This window comes from Ziziphus jujuba, chromosome 2, assembly GCF_031755915.1.
Source record: "Ziziphus jujuba cultivar Dongzao chromosome 2, ASM3175591v1".
In the NCBI taxonomy this organism is placed as follows: domain Eukaryota; kingdom Viridiplantae; phylum Streptophyta; class Magnoliopsida; order Rosales; family Rhamnaceae; genus Ziziphus; species Ziziphus jujuba.
In genome coordinates, this window is record NC_083380.1 from 27,074,904 (window position 1) to 27,091,569 (window position 16,666).

The following is a 16,666-nucleotide window of genomic DNA, read 5'->3' on the forward strand; positions in this document are numbered from 1 at the left end:
TTTTGATCACATGTTTGGTCCGTACAGGACGCATGCCGTCGGTTCCCATGGTAGACTCTCTCTCTCTTTCTCTCTCTCTCTCTCTCTCTCTATATATATATATATATTTATTAAATTAATTATTATCGATTATATTTATATATATATATATATATTTATTAAATTAATTATTATTGATTATATTTAATGTAATCTATTGTGGTGATTATACATTTCGTGCAATGTACGGAGATAAATCTGGTTAATATATAAAGCTTTAATGTATGATATATATTTAACTATTCAATTTTGAGATGTAATATATAAATGTAAAAGTTATTAAAAGGGTTAAGTATGAAAAAGTTTTAAATATTTTAAAAGCTTGTGTCAATAAAATTTTTAAGGTCAGACTAAATTTTATTTTTCAAAAAAGGGTAAATCACAGCAAAACAAAAACCCTTAAACCATTTTGACACTTACAAATAAACTTTTAAATTATTAAAATAACAAATAATCCGTTCAACTATGATTATGTATAACATGTTGTCCCCATAAGCCGATTAAATACTAAAATTATTTTAATTTAACAAAAATACCCTTTTAGCATTGTGGGTGTAAGTTTCATCAATCACTTCCTATTTTTAGAAGGTGTAAAGGACATCATTCCAGACTAGGATTCCCCACAGATCCAAGTTTTCTTATTTGACACTGTGGTTCATCCCATTAGGGTTGGCGTCAGTTTCTTATCCTTCAAGGAAACAATATACCTAAAGTTATAAATGCCTCATAGTACATCACAAGCAAGGTACATTATAAGCAATTTTAGTAGCTTTTGGCATTTAAATTCTCCATTCTAACTTGACTGTTGAAAGGACATTGGCCGCATCACACAAGCTCCCTTAAGGCTTCCGAATAGAATTTTTTCATTATTTTGCAGATCAACATGTTCTTTATGGTGAAAGAGAGTGCACAACTTGATTGTTGATTTTCCGCATCAACATGCATATCTACTATATTATTTTTTAATATTTATAATAAAACAAAATTTTGTTTTAATCATAAATATTAAAAATAATATTTTTTCAAAAATATTTTAAAATGATATTTTAAAAAAATTGAAAATATATTTTTGTTCAAAAAATTAATACTTTCTTAAAAATTAAAAATATATTTTTTCAAAAATATTTAAAATAATATTTTGTTCAAAAGTTAAAACAATATTTTTATCAAAGAAATTATTAAAATTAATATTTCCTTCAAAAAACATTAAACATAATACTTTTCTTCAAAAAATATTAAAATAATATTTTCTTTGATATATTTAAAATAATATTTTCTTCAAAAAATATTAAAATAATATTAACATTAATTAATTAAATTTCTTGACTATGAATAATATTAAACAATTTTTAATTTAATTTTTTTTTATAAGGATTTTCTTGATGTATAAATTTTTTTTTAACTTGTGAGTTTTTATTTTTTAACCAATCTGCCCGGGGGCATGGGCAAACCTAAATTATTTTAAAAAAAAATATTTTTACGTTGTACCTTTTTAATTGAAGTCGTGCCCATTCAAAATGTAAATTTCTTCTCTAGTATGTTACAATGCCAACTTTTCTTTTTCTTTTTTTTTTTTAAATTTGTATCCTTTTTTGTAGCTTCAATAATGTTTGTCTAATCCAATAGCCCACATTATCTCTAATAAAAAATGGCATAAATATTTGTAATTATCATCTAGAGATTTTAGAATTATTTATCAAGTATATATATATATATATATTTTTTTTAATTCGGGAGCTTACAAGCTGAATGTTGATGCAGCTGTCTCTCGGCATGGTGGCTTTATTGGTCTTGGTGGAGTTATTCGGAATTCTGGGGGGGTGTTGGTTAAAAGCTTTTGCAAAACCTTTTAAGTTGGTATATAGCACTTTGAAAATGGAGTTGATAGCAATCAGAGCAGGTCTTCGGTTTTTTATGCATGCTGGCTTGGATTATGGAGTCCTTAATAATGATTCTCAACAGGCAATCAGGTTAGTTTAATTATAACTCTAATTCTTATTTAGGTGAGAACTATTTTTTGCTCAATGATACTAGGATATGTTTAGATGGTTTGAATAGTTTCAATTGTTGTTTTGCTTCTAGAGAGACAAATAATGTAGCTCATATGCTTGCTAAATTTGCTTTCAGTATAGACTCTTTTCAGTCTTGGAATACCATTGACCCGGATTGGCTTCTTCATGGTGTCCAATCTGGTTTTTGTATTGAGTCTTCTCATTAATAAATTTTGAGCATATTTACAAATTTAAAAAAAAAAAAAAAAAGCACTTATCACTAATATTTAACGATATTTCCATATTATTTCATAAACAACCAATACTATTGGTAGAATTTCTATTAATTATCCTTTCTATATCTTATGAACAACAATTATTGTATTATCATTGATAATTAAAAATTTTATTTTTTTAATATCTTTTGTAGCATTAGCTTGGGAAAAAAAAGAAAAAAGAAAAAAGAGTACTGTTTTACCTACATAAATATGTAATTTTAACTCCATATTATATAATTTCAATAAGCACAGATATATATTTTCAAATTCAAAGGTACGAGATATTTTTAACCCCCACCCAAAAAAAAAAAAAGAAAAAAGGAAAAAAGGAATGACATAATACATATCATAATTTAATATATATATATATATATATATAAAGGTTTCCTTTTAAGTAGAATATTAGAACAAATTTCCACTGTTCATTACTCTTTTATCAATTAACTTTAACATATTAAATCAAAAAATGCCCCTAAGTTATTCATGCTTAAAGTTACATTGATTTAACCAAAGATGCCCTTACTTCAACATATATATATATATATATATATATATATATATATATATATATATATATATATATATATATTTATTTGTAATAATTAAAAAAAAGAGAAAAAAAAAAAAAAACTTGTCATTGTTTAAACTCTAAATTATTTAAGGAAAAAAGAACTTTAAATTATTTAACCAAAGATTCTTTTAATTCATTAACTTTTTGGTCAACGGCTATAAACCCACCAACAAAATCATGACTGACTAAGGAGCTGCCGGAGCAACAAACCCACCGTCGACAGCCAAATCAAGACCAGTAACGAACTCCGACTCATCAGATGCCAAAAACGACACCGCTTCAGCCACATGCTTCTTCCTCAGCACACCTTTCAACCGCGACAAAGGCTCCACCACTTCATCCGCACGCTCCTCATCGATTCCCAAAGTCTTGCACGCGCCAGGCGTCCCCACCGGGCCCGGCGACACGCAGTTCACGCGAATCCCATGGCCGGCGAGCTGCAAACTCGCCGACCTCATGAGACCCACCACAGCATGCTTCGACATCGCGTAGTCCGTGCTAACTCCGGCCCCTCGTGAACCCAAAACGCTCGACGTGCATATTATGCTCCCCCTAACTCCTCCTTCCTTCATCGCACGTGCGGCGTGCTTCACACACGCCGCCATGCCGCGTGCGTTCACGGTCATGATCTTGTCGAACTCGGAGAATTCCAGGTCCAATACTGTTTGGCTTCTAAGGCTGGAAATGCCGGCGTTGCTGAACATGATGTCGAGGCAGCCGTAAATTGAAACTGTGGATTCCACAAGGGACTTGACCTGGTCTTCGTCTGTAACGTCGCAGTGGATGTATGTGCAGCGGTCGGAATCGATCGATGCGGCGACGTTTTGGCCCTTTTCATCTTGGATGTCAGCGATCACTACTGCGCGTGCACCGTGGTTGATGAAGTTGTGCGCCGTGGCTTCACCGATGCCGCTGGCACCGCCAGTGACTATTGCTACTTTTCCTTCAAGCTTCTTGCTTTTCATTGGTTGAAGATCAGCCATTTTTTATTTTATTATTTATTTATTTTTTGGGACAATCAGCTAGTTTCCAATATTGCCTCTAAAAGTAGAAATTGGGTTTTGGGTTTTTATTTGCTTTCGAAAAAATAATTGGCCTTTACTCTATGCTATGTCTTGTCATGAATCATGACCCTTAGAAAATGAAAATAAAAGCTGAAAGAATGGTACGTTTTACAGCATCTTTTGACTTTTGTGGCACTGCTTTGCAATAATGTACCAACATACAGGACTTTAGCAAAATATTCTGTATTTTTATAATTTCTAATATGTAGACATATATGTTTAGAAAATTAAAAGGTGGGATTTTTATCATACATAATATCAAAATTGGTATCTCTTATAATTTTCTTTTTCCTTTCTAAAGTTGAACAAAATTCATCAAAAGTATTTTAAATTGGGAGAAAGGTAAAAATAAAAATAATAATAATAATAATAATAATAAAATACAACTGAAATGTGGAAAAAAAAAAAAAGAATGCAAATTGCAATATTAACAAACATTAGAATGATATGTGCCTTAGAGATCGAACACATATATAGTAATTTGCTTAATATACTGGATCGCAGCATTTCCGAACAATAATACTTACTTCAAACCTCTCACTCCCATATCCAAAAAAGGAGATAAAAAAACTTACACATCAATAACATACATTTAAATAAAAATAATAATACAATTTATAAATCAATAATAAAAAGGAATGAAAGAAAGCGTTAATAATAAATTTTATTTTATTTCATTCACCCAAAAAAAATTAATTTTTTTTATTTCACCTGCCATATATTTTTTTCCGTAGAAAAAATTTGGTTTAAACATATATTGTTAATATAGATTACTTATTTGCTTAATGAAGGTGTCAATTTCATGGAGGCATTATAACAATTAAATTTCTTATATGGGAGAAATTGAAATTTGGCAGAATTTTTATTTTTTATGTTTTTTGAAAAGAAATTTGGGAGAGATTTAAAAGGGGCTGTTTGTAATTTACTCTAGTTTTGTACAAAATTATAATATTGACAGGATAAGCTAATACGTAAATATATCTAAAACAAAAATTATCAAGAGTTTCTCTTTTATAAATATATTGCAGAATAATTTCCCTCTTCATCTCCCTAATTTTTGTTACTTTTAATGGAATCCTGTTGACTTTTTTGTTACATTAGAAATTAGAACAAAAACTCTCGTTTTAAAATATTTATATTCACAATTTATATACCAAACATGTAAATACAAATTATTATGTAAAAAAAAAAAATTATAGTTTCTTTTCTTTTCCCTTTTTTTTTTTTTTATTTTTTTGTAAAAACAAAACGGAAACAGTGGCCCATATTTGCCTTAACCAGCGTACCTCAGCTACGAGTCAACCAACCCACCACCCTGGTCAACGGCACAACCAAAAAAAAAAAAAAAAAATTCATCGCCGCTGAGATTTGAAAACTCCATCAACAACCAAATCAATACCGGTCACAAACTCGGACTCATCAGAGGCCAAAAACGACACCGCTTCAGCTACCTGCTTCTCCTTCAGCACCCCTTTCAACACCCAATACGGCTCCACTATCTTCTCCACTTCTTCTTCCTCATAAGCCCCCCACTTCCGGCGATTCAACGGCGTACCCACCATCCCCGGCGACACGCTGTTCACGCGAATCCCATCTCCAGCGAGCTGAATACTCGCCGACTTCATGAGCCCGATAACCGCATGCTTTGACATCACATAATCAGTTCTCATATATTGCCCTCTCGTCGCCACCACGCTCGCCGTGCATATTATGTTGCCTCTCACTCTCCCTTGTTTCATCGCTACGCTGCGTGCTTCACAGACGCCGCCATGCCGCGTAGGTTGACGGCGAGGACGTTGTCGAACTCCGACATGTCCAGTTCCATGACTGTTTGTAGCTACTAATTGGCTAATTGCATCTTTAGAATATGCAAATTTCGTGTAATTTCAACAAATCATATATAATTGGAAGTAACGATTTCATGTGAAACTCAATTCCTTTTCTCTGTCGGAGTATATAGAATTTGTTAAGGATGGACATGGGTTTGATTGTTTTGGTTTTGGACTAAAACCTTACATAAACCCAGCCATTCGGTTGATCTAATATAAATATCCAACTTAAACCACTGCTAGCTGTAAAATTGAACTTACCCAAACGGAGTATAATCAAGTTGATTTGAATTAGTTAGTTAGTTTGGGGTTGGGCTTTGAGTCTTTTCTGTTTCTTTTTTTTTTTTTTTTCATTTGTAACTAGTTTTAATAAAATAATTTCAAAATTTTAACCATATTCAAATTCAAATTTTAAAATTTTAGCCCATATGCCTGCATTGAAGCAATTAAATATTAATAAAACATAATATCCATTCACATAAAAAAAAAAAAAATCTCTACACATATTTTGATTTCTAAATTATATTCAATATCCAAACAAAAAAATATAATATTGATAATAAATTAATAAAGTTATGGATAAAAAATAATAAAAAAGATTATATAAAATATATATATATATATAATTATTTTAATTATATTACATTCAATTTGAATTTGATTCTATTGGTTTTTATACTTCCAATCCGATACCCAAACCAAACTAACAATTTTCTTATAATTGTAACTCAACCCAACCAAATTTATATGAAAAAACCAATCCAAACCATTCTAGGTGGTTTGGGTTGGTTGATTTGAGTGAGTTGGTTTAATTTTTGCCCCACTCGTGGGTGTATACAGTTATTTTCAATTAAACGTTTAGTGTTGTTGAATTTCTTACCGATAAGAAATTGTGAATTACATTTGGATCATTTTTTAACAATGAAAATTCAAAATTGCCAATAAAATTATTTCTTTTCCATTTTCAACTATTGACATTGCATTGTGTCCATTGTTGTATATTGGACAAAGAATATCAAATTGTGGAGTCGCATTTTTGTCTTTGCATATATATTCAATGCTATAAAGAATCCTATGAACTCGAACCACATGGTCCTTAGTTACAAAAATAAATAGGACCCACATGTGGAACATGTGAGTTTTACTTATTTTTGTGACTAAGGACCATGCGGTTTTGGATCCACAGAAAATTTTCTCTTTTAATGCTCTTAGGGGAAATACAATATCCATTAATCAGTGATCCCATTGCAATAAATTGTTATTGTCAAACTTTAATCTTCTATTAAAACCAAGGCCATGTGACCATAATTTGAAGGTGTCCTGAAGTACATTGGTCCACTTGTAAGAGGATTCTTCACTATCATTAAGGAACGAAAGACTTTGGTTAATTTATTAGGCCTTCAAAGCACCTCATGATTTCTGCTTTGACAAATGCCAATTGTGGATCCAATATAGACAATTGAAAATCTACTACTGGGTGTAGTGTTTATCTAGGCGACTCTTTGATTTCTTGCTCATAAAAAAAAACAAAATATTGTTGCATGTTCAAGCACTGAGTCTGAGTATAAAGATCTTGCACATAGTGCTATTGAAATATCTTGGATGCAACAATTGTTACATGAGTTAAATATCTCATATCCCACTGCTTTTGTACTTTGGTGTGACAACATGGGTGTCGATTTCTTTGCAGCTAATCTGATCACTACGCGAATCACACTGATTAACGACTCAATTAAATGCGTTAAATGAAATAAACGGAGACACAGTTCACTACATCGCCTGACGTTATGTCGCTAAAAACATTATACCAATGGTAATGCAGTAATAAAGTCACCTAATGTGGACGAACCAATGACGCAGTACAAAAACAAGTCGCTAAATGTAAAGAGACTTGTGATGCTAAACACAGAGGAATATGCGACTCTAAATCTCTACGTCGCTAATTTTTAGCATTTTTAGCGACATGTCTAAACTTCGTCACTGTTTTATGTAAATTCATGCGTCACTAATATGGAAGAAACAACGACTCTACATTTATGTGTCGCTAATTGTTAGAATTTTTAGCGACTTATTACACCTCATTGCTGTTTTATGTAAACTTATGCATCGCTAATTTGTAGAATTTTTAGCAACTTGTGTAGTTATACGTCGCTGTTTACTTACAACTACGTGTCGCTAATTTCATATATGTTTAACATTTAGTGACTCTGTTTTTTACGTCGCTATATATTTAAATAAAAGCGTCACTAAAAAACAGGGATGCAAGTTTAGAGCGTCGCTACAGGTCGAAAATGGCGACCACATTGTTATTATGCACCGCTACAAGTCTTTTTAGCATCAATTTTCTTTTTGTACGTCACCGTTTCTTTTTTTTTTTTTTTAATTTGCTTGTTGTAATTTTGATAAAATTTAGTAAAAAATGATAAATACAAAAAAAAATTAAAATTAGCTTAATTCAAAATAATTAGAATACAAAAATTTAAAGTAAACATTTTGATAACAAAATAATTATCAAATAAATTAAATAGTATCTCATGAACTATTTTTACAATTCGATAAACTAATATTTTTACAATATTATCGTTGTTCTTATGAAAGCGAATAAAAAAATTAATTAAATGGATAATAATAAATGTCATAAATATTACTTAAAAAATATAAATAAATCTATGTACCAATTTATTTAGAAGATATTTTTTATCCACATCCCCTCACAGTCGTTACAAACATAGTCACTCTCACATTCATCCTCATCTTCATCATTTTCATTGACACTTGGCAACTATATGACAAATGGATTGTGAGCCATCGTAGTATCGCCAAGAACATCTTCTTCAACCAATTCTTCTTCAACAAAGTACGATGTTGTGGTGGAGTTAAAACAACTGACCATCTCGAATCAAGTTGATCTTCAACATAAAATACTTGTTGAACTTGTGAAGCCATAATGAATGGGTCAGATTTATATCCAATTTTATTTAAATTAACACATGTAAACCCCATCTCATCAACTTTCACACTGCTGCTGTCAAGCCAATTACATTTGAACACGGGAATTCAAAACACAGCGTAATTGACATCCCAAATTTCTCTTATGATCCCGTAGTATGCCATCTCAGCTAAAATTGGGTTATTATCCTTAGCACTAGTAAAATGCTCACTTTTGGCAATTACTTTGACGCCACTTTTATGGGTGACCCGTTTATTATCCCTATCTAAAGTGTTAAATTGAACCCTTCTAATCTCATATCCTTCATGTTTCGTTACTATCCATTGTGGACCATGGGCTATCCATCTTAATGTTTCAGAAACTGTGTAATTTGGTTGACTTCACTCCTATTCAATCTAGTCAATTGAAAAAAATATGAAAAATATTTATTCACTAAAGCTAAAGCTAAAACAATGATACGATATTGAATATTTAACTTCTCCATACCTTATCAGGTAACAAGTAAATAAATGTACGTTTGTGTTCATCTTGAAACCATTTTGCTTTTTTTCCTCGATTTTTTTTGCTTGACTTCAAGACTTCAAAATGAATACTAAAACAAAGAAAAGTTTTTGTAATTAATAAATATATTCAAAATATCAACTTATTTATGCATGTTAATATATATTCAAAATATCAACTAATTTATAATCTTAATATATATATATATTCAAAATATCAACTAATTTGTACATTAACATGTATATACGCACCTGACATAGGGTGCCACTTCTGGTACATTTGAAAGTACGCATCTATGGACTTGCTTCCAAAGTTGTTGATCAATTTATTGATTTTTTCCACCTTTAATGGGGGCACCAACATCATCTTCATCATTTAAGTTTTGATATCTACCAATGGGGTTTCCAGTTGCCTCTAACCCTTTTTGAAATTCACTATAAAACTCAATTACTTCTTCACAAATATAACTTTTGGCAATGCAACCTTCTGGCCGATTTTTATTTCGAACATAACCTTTCAATACTTTCATGTACCTCTCAAACGGGTACATCCATCTGAAATGTACTGGTCCACATAATCTAACCTCTTGAACCAAATGTACAGTGAGGTGAACCATTACATCAAAAAAAGATGGTGGAAAAGAATTTCTCTAGAAGGCACAAAGTTGTAACAAGATCGTTTTAAATTTTGTCTAACCCAGCAACAATGCTAGACTACTTGCAAATTGCATTGAAAAAAAAACTAAGTCTTGCAATTGCATGTCTCATATTCTTAGGAAGGATTGCATGAATTGTAAGAGGCAAGAGTTGTTGCATCAATGTATGACAATCATGAGATTTCAATCCTACCATCTTTAAGTCCTTCATTAAAACAAGATTCCTAAAGTTTGAAGAATAACCATCTGGAACCCTTAAGTCCGCTAAACACTTACAAAACAATTTCTTCTTTTGCTTTGATAATATATAGCAAGCCGGTGGTAGGAAAGTTTGATTTCCGTGAGGTTTAGGGGCTAAGTCTTTCTACAAACCCATTTCTTGTAAATCTAGCTGAGCATTAACTCCATCCTTCGTCTTACCAGGAATATTGAGCAATGTACCATGTATGGTCTCACAAATATTTTTCTTAATATGCATGACATCTAAATTATGTCGCACATGGAGAAATTGCCAATATTCCAATAAAAAAAAAAATGGACTTCTTCTTCCAACGTTTTCAGAATCAACAGTCCTTTTCCTTTTGTTTGAGTTATCAAAACTCATTGCATTCAGCTTAGCTAAGATTTCTTCTCCAGTCAACGGTATTGGAGGCACTCCAAACTCTTGAAATCCATTGAAAGCTTTCTTTTGCCGTCTGTAGCAATGATTTGGAGGAAGAAATCTTCTATGCCCGGTAAAACTCATTTTTTTTCTCCATACTTTAGCCTTCTAGCAAAGGTATTTTCATTGAAAATTGGATAAGCATAATATCCCTTCACTGCATGACCGGATAAATTACCATAAGCTAGAAAATCGTTCACAGTCCATAGGAACACTGCCTTCAAAGTGAATTTCTCTTGATGATAAGCATCGAAGACACTAACACCTTCATTCCATAACTTCTGCAGGCCTTCACCTAATGGCTCCATGTATACATCAATATGATTGTTGAGTTGTTTGGGTCCAGAAATTAGAAGACTCAACATCATAAATTTCCACTTCATACATAACCAAGGAGGAAGATTATACACAACTGTCATCACCGGCCAACAACTATACCTACTACTCAACATACTATGTGGATTAACTCCATCGGCCGCGATCCCAAGTCTCAAATTCCTATCTTCTGATGTAAAGTTTGACCATAAATGAATAACCAACTTCCAAGATGGAGAATCCATAGGGTGTTGCATTTCCCCCATCTTAACCTTTCTCCCATTGGCACGCCATGTCAAATTCTTAGCCGTTTCAACACAACGAAACATTCTTTCAAAATGCGAAATAATAGGAAAGTACCATGAAACTTTATTTGGAATATTGCTAACAACTCCATTCTTACCAATTTTCCATCTAGAAGGTCCACATTTAGGACATTCATTAAGGTCCACATATTCCCTCCTAAACAAAATACAACTTTTAGGACATGCATGAATCTTGGTGTACTCCATTCCCAAAGTACTCACACATTGTCAGTTGGCAGCATCTCGGATAACAATTATAGCAGTACATCGAAGCTCTTATCAGAATATCCATATCTTGCCTTTAAGTTGTACAATTTAACCAAGGCCGATAACTTGGTAAATTTGGTGCAACCTCGGTACAATGGTTTCTCTGCATCCTACAATAACTTAGCAAATTCATTAAGATCATTATCAAAATGATCAAAGACACCACGGGTCATTTCTAAGTTATTGAAAGCCACGTCTTCCTCACTACCACTATCATTTCCATTACATTCTATATTAGTATTATCAAAATGAGAAGATGGTCCAATTCCGTCATTACATGACTCAGCATGCCAAATCCATTTCCGATAATTGACATCAAACCCATTCCAATATATATGACCTTTAATATCTCTAATAGAATGGATTTCTATATTCCCACATTTCATGCAAGGACATCGTATGGCATTACAATCCTTGGCATTCTCCATGCTAAATTTCAAAAATTCCATCACGCCCTTAGCAAAATCATTTGATGTTCTATCTTTTGTTATCCACGATTTATCTATTTTCCTTATCAATCTCTAAGCAGAGCAATGTCAAGCAATATAACAAACAAAATATCTACAAAAGCAAGATTATGAAAACCCAACCAAACCTAACCTGCGGGTGAAATGGAAAAAGAAAAAACAAAAAAAAAACAACCCACCACATGCCATCATTAACCACAAAGAAAAAAATGAAACTCACCTAGGCGATGGAGATGAAGGAAGAAGAAACCCAGCTAACTACGAAGGCGAAATAGGGAACCCCAGCTTCCCAACAAAGCGTAGGCAATTGAAAAATTAAACCCGAAATATCCAACTCTTCAATAACCCATAGATTGCTTCCAACTCTAAGTACTTCATGCAGTTTTAGAAAAGAAAAGGGATTCAAAGGCGAGTGTAAACATTTTAAAGGGTGCCAAAAATTTTCGGGTAACCGGCAATGCAATCTACTCGTGCAGAGTCGCTTGTTAATTTATATTGTATATTTAGAATTATTTAAGTTTTAAAAGTGCAGTTTATTTTCTGTTTAAACTTGCAAATTTTTCTATTGTTTGATAAAAATTATTGAACTGGAGACGCAAGTGAACCCAATCACCTCGCCTGTTCACATAACGGTTTTTTTTCCCCTCTTTAATGATTTTTTTTTTCAAGTATAGTTTGTTTTGTGTTTAAATCTGCAAGTCACTTAAATTGCATTTTTTTTAAAAAAATAATAATAAAAAATGGCGACGTAGTTACTACAACACGAGTTGCCGGTTCCCTTTTACAAAAGCAATATGGTGACCCAGTTTGTTCATACTGCATCATCCGTTCATGTTTTAATTTGTTTTTCTACTTAATTTTTGTTTTGTCTTGTTCATCTACAAATATACCAATGTAGCAATCCAATGAACATATATTCCATTGATCTAAAAATAGAAAATAGTTTTATCGATGCTTTTCACATAGAATTGTATGACACAACAGGACTTATTGACCAATTCTATACATAAGTTTGATAAAAGGCTGTATTTTCACTTGTTAGTGCTTCAATGATAGTTTGTTTGCTTTTCAAAGTTACAATTTTATTTGTTTTTCATATTTATATTTTATTTTCTGTTTAAACTTGCAAGTCTCTGTATTGTTTGATAAAAATTATTGAACCGGAGATGCAAGTGAACCCAATCACGTCGCCTATTCACATAATGGTTTTTTTTCCCCTCTTTAATGATATTGTTTTTCAAGTATAGTTTTTTTTTGTATTTAAATCTGCAAGTCACTTAAATTGCATTTTTTTTAAAAATAATAATAAAACTGGTGACGTAGTTACTACAACACGAGTCACCAATTCCCTTTTACAAAAGCAATATGGCGACCTAGTTTGTTCATACTGCGTCGCCCTTTCATGTTTTAATCTGTTTTTCTACTTATTTTTTGTTTTGTCTTGTTCATCTACAAATATACCCATGTAGCAATCCAATGAACATACATTCCATTGATCTAAAAATAGAAAACAGTTTTGTCGATGCTCTTCACATAGAATTGTACCACACAAAAAGGACTTATTGACCAATTCTATACATAAGTTTGATAAAAGGCTGTATTTTCACTTGTTAGTGCTTCAATGATAGTTTGTTTGCTTTTAAAAGTTGCAATTTTATTTGTTTTTCATATTTACATTTTACTTTTTGTTTAAACTTGCAAGTCTCTATATTGTTTGATAAAAATTATTGAACTGGAAACGCAAGTGAACCCAATCACATCGCCTATTCACATAATGGTTTTTTTCCCCTCTTTAATGATCTTATTTTTCAAGTATAGTTTGTTTTGTATTTAAATCTGCAAGTCACTTAAATTGCATTTTTTTTAAAATAATAATAAAAACTGGTGACGTAGTTACTACAACACGAGTCATCGGTTCCCTTTTACAAAAGCAATATGGTGATCCAGTTTGTTCATACTGCGTCGCCCTTTCATGTTTTAATCTGGTTTTCTACTTAATTTTTGTTTTGTCTTGTTCATCTACAAATATACCCATGTATCAATCCAATGAACATATATTCAATTGATCTAAAAATAGAAAACAGTTTTGTCGATGCTTTTCACATAGAATTGTACCACACAACAAGGACTTATTGACCAATTCTATACATAAGTTTGATAAAAGGCTGTATTTTCACTTGTTAGTGCTTCAATGATAGTTTGTTTGCTTTTAAAAGTTGCAATTTTTTTTTCATATTTACATTTTATTTTCTGTTTAAACTTACAAGTCTTTATATTGTTTGATAAAAATTATTGAACTGGAGACCCAAGTGAACCCAATCACATCACCTGTTCACATAATGGTTTTTTCCCCCTCTTTAATGATCTTATTTTTCAAGTATAGTTTGTTTTGTGTTTAAATGTGCAAGTCACTTAAATTGTATTTTTTTAAAAAAAATAATAATAAAAATAGGCGACATAGTTACTACAGAACGCATCGCCGGTTCCCTTTTACAAAAGCAATATGGCGACCCAGTTTATTCATATGGTGTCACCAGCTCATGTTTTAATTTGTTTTTCTTCTATATTTTTGTTTTTGATTGTTCATCTACAAATATATCCATGTAGCAATCTAATGAACATATATTCCATTGATCTAAAAGTAGAATTGTACCACACAACAAGGACTTATTGACCAATTTTATACATAAGTTTGATAAAATGCTGTATTTTCACTTGTTAGTGCTACAATGATAGTTTATTTGCTTTTAAAAGTTGCAATCCTAATAAAATATTTTTTTTTTCATATTTACATTTTATTTGTTATTTAAACTATCAAGTCTTCATTTTGTTTAAAAAAAATATTGAACTGGAGACGCAACTGAACATAATCACGTCGCCTAGTCCTCTCAATGATTTTTCTTTTTTGCTCCTCAATTATCTTGTTTTTCAAGTACAGTTTATTTTGTGTTTAATTTTGCAAGTCAATTAACTTGTATATATTTTTTTTCTTTTTTAAAAAAAAATTGCTAAAGGGCGATGCAATGACTACACAATGCATCGCAAGTACCCTTTTTAATGTTTTTCTTTATTTGTCTTATATTTCAAGTACAATTTATTTTGTGTTCAAATTTGGAAGCCTCTTAAATTGTTTTTTTTTTTTAAATAAAAGCTAACTGACGACCCAATATGTTTCCCCTAGCATTGCCGGTTTGTTTTGAGATATGTATATATATATATATATATGTTAATTTTTTTGGGTCTTTAAATTTTTTTATTTGCCCCTAAATTTCCAATAATAATGAAAAAAATAAGAAACTAATAGGGCACGTCTTCCAATGGGCTTTCTTGTCAACCACTAACCCCGAGTACATATGTTAGGGGAAATTGAGTTTTGGAAGCAATCTACATAATATTTTAAGGTTTTAAAGGTTTCTCTCCCATTAGGCTATTGGGTTTCTTTGAAGGGTTTGAAGGATTTCAACAGTTTATTTCCTTAAAAATTTTCTGTTTTCATATTCTTCTTCTTGTCGTTGGCTGGATTGGAAGCACTTTAAGTTTTTGCCATGGGTTGGGTGGCTGGGTCGTGGCCGTCGCCGTCGCGAGGTTGGGTGGCTGGGTTTCTTGTCGTCGCCATCGTAGGGGTTGGGTGGTTGGGTTTTCGCCGTCGCCATTGCCTACAGTGGTTGCTAGGTTTTTACCTTGCCGTCACCATCGACTACTTTGGTGGCTTGTTGTTCCTCTTGATTGCTGGATTTGTAAAGGTGTACTATTTTTTTTATGATATATGGGGTTCGCTGGTGTATGTTTAGCTTCTTGTTGAAAAATAGTTATATTATGTGTTGATATTTTACATTCAAGATATAGTCATTATAAAATGCGAGGGAAATAAAAAATGACGTCATTTTAGGGAGAAATATGCCTCACAACCAATTAGTGTTCGTGTTGCCTTTTGTGGTTGAAAATGTTAAATGGTTGTTAAGGGAGATACAAGTTAAAAGGATACTTTTTGCTGCATAAATTGGTAAATAAATCACATGACCTATGGATGTTTATTTTTGCTATTAATATTAATCAGTATGTTATTAATAGCATAAATTGCCTTTTGTGCATGTATGTAGAATTATGGATCCTTTTAATGATCATGCCCTCTCGGGAAAGGATGACGATGGATCGCCATCAAGAGCATAGAAGAAAAGGAGCTACACTGATGAAAGGCCTTAGGACGGATTTGGGGGGAAGAAAAAGTTTGGAACCTCATTATAATGAGGTTGGCATTGCTATTAACCATGCGGCTGTCCAAATTACCAATTTCGAGGGCTCATTGGTTAGGAGTACAATTCCAATTACTATTAAAAAATGGAGAGACGTGTTAAACATGTTAAAAGATAACCTATGGGTTTCGATAGAGGTAATACATTAATGTTAATTGTTTATTATTAGTCATATTTATTTGATGCAGATTTTATAGGTTTTTTCCATTAGTAACTTGTATGCATTTACTTGTATTTCTAACTTACCACATTTACTGTTAACCAATATTAATAAATATATATGTTTTAAATTTGCAGCAATATACGAAAAAAGACGAGAGTTTAAGAAAGAGAACTTTAAGCGATTGTGCTGAAAAATGGAGAAAATTCAAGAATAAATTATATGTACATTTTATTAAACCATATATCGACACATCCGAAGTGTCTGAACATCGACCCAAAATGTATACATTCATAACCCGAGAGGCGTGGAATGAATTTGTGAAACAAAAGTTGTCGGATGAATTCAAGGTATAGTTTT

General features: G+C 31.8%; 1 protein-coding gene and 1 pseudogene across 1 annotated transcript; both read right to left on the reverse strand.

The window, feature by feature from the left end:
• Window positions 1-2,961: 2,961 nt before the first annotated feature.
• On the reverse strand, window positions 2,962-4,068 carry LOC107419256 ((+)-cis,trans-nepetalactol synthase NEPS1-like). The gene has a single exon (XM_016028002.4). The coding sequence runs from the start codon at window positions 3,860-3,862 to the stop codon at window positions 3,065-3,067; it is 798 nt and encodes a 265-aa protein (XP_015883488.3). The 5' UTR covers window positions 3,863-4,068; the 3' UTR covers window positions 2,962-3,064.
• A 979-nt stretch (window positions 4,069-5,047) lies between these two features.
• Window positions 5,048-10,847, reverse strand: LOC107419259 ((+)-cis,trans-nepetalactol synthase NEPS2-like; annotated as a pseudogene).
• Between the last annotated feature and the right edge of the window lie 5,819 nt (window positions 10,848-16,666).

Coding starts and splice junctions, on each gene's coding strand:
- LOC107419256 (XM_016028002.4), bottom strand. CDS start 3,862: ATGGCTGATCTTCAACCAATGAAAAGCAAGAAGCTTGAAGGAAAAGTA.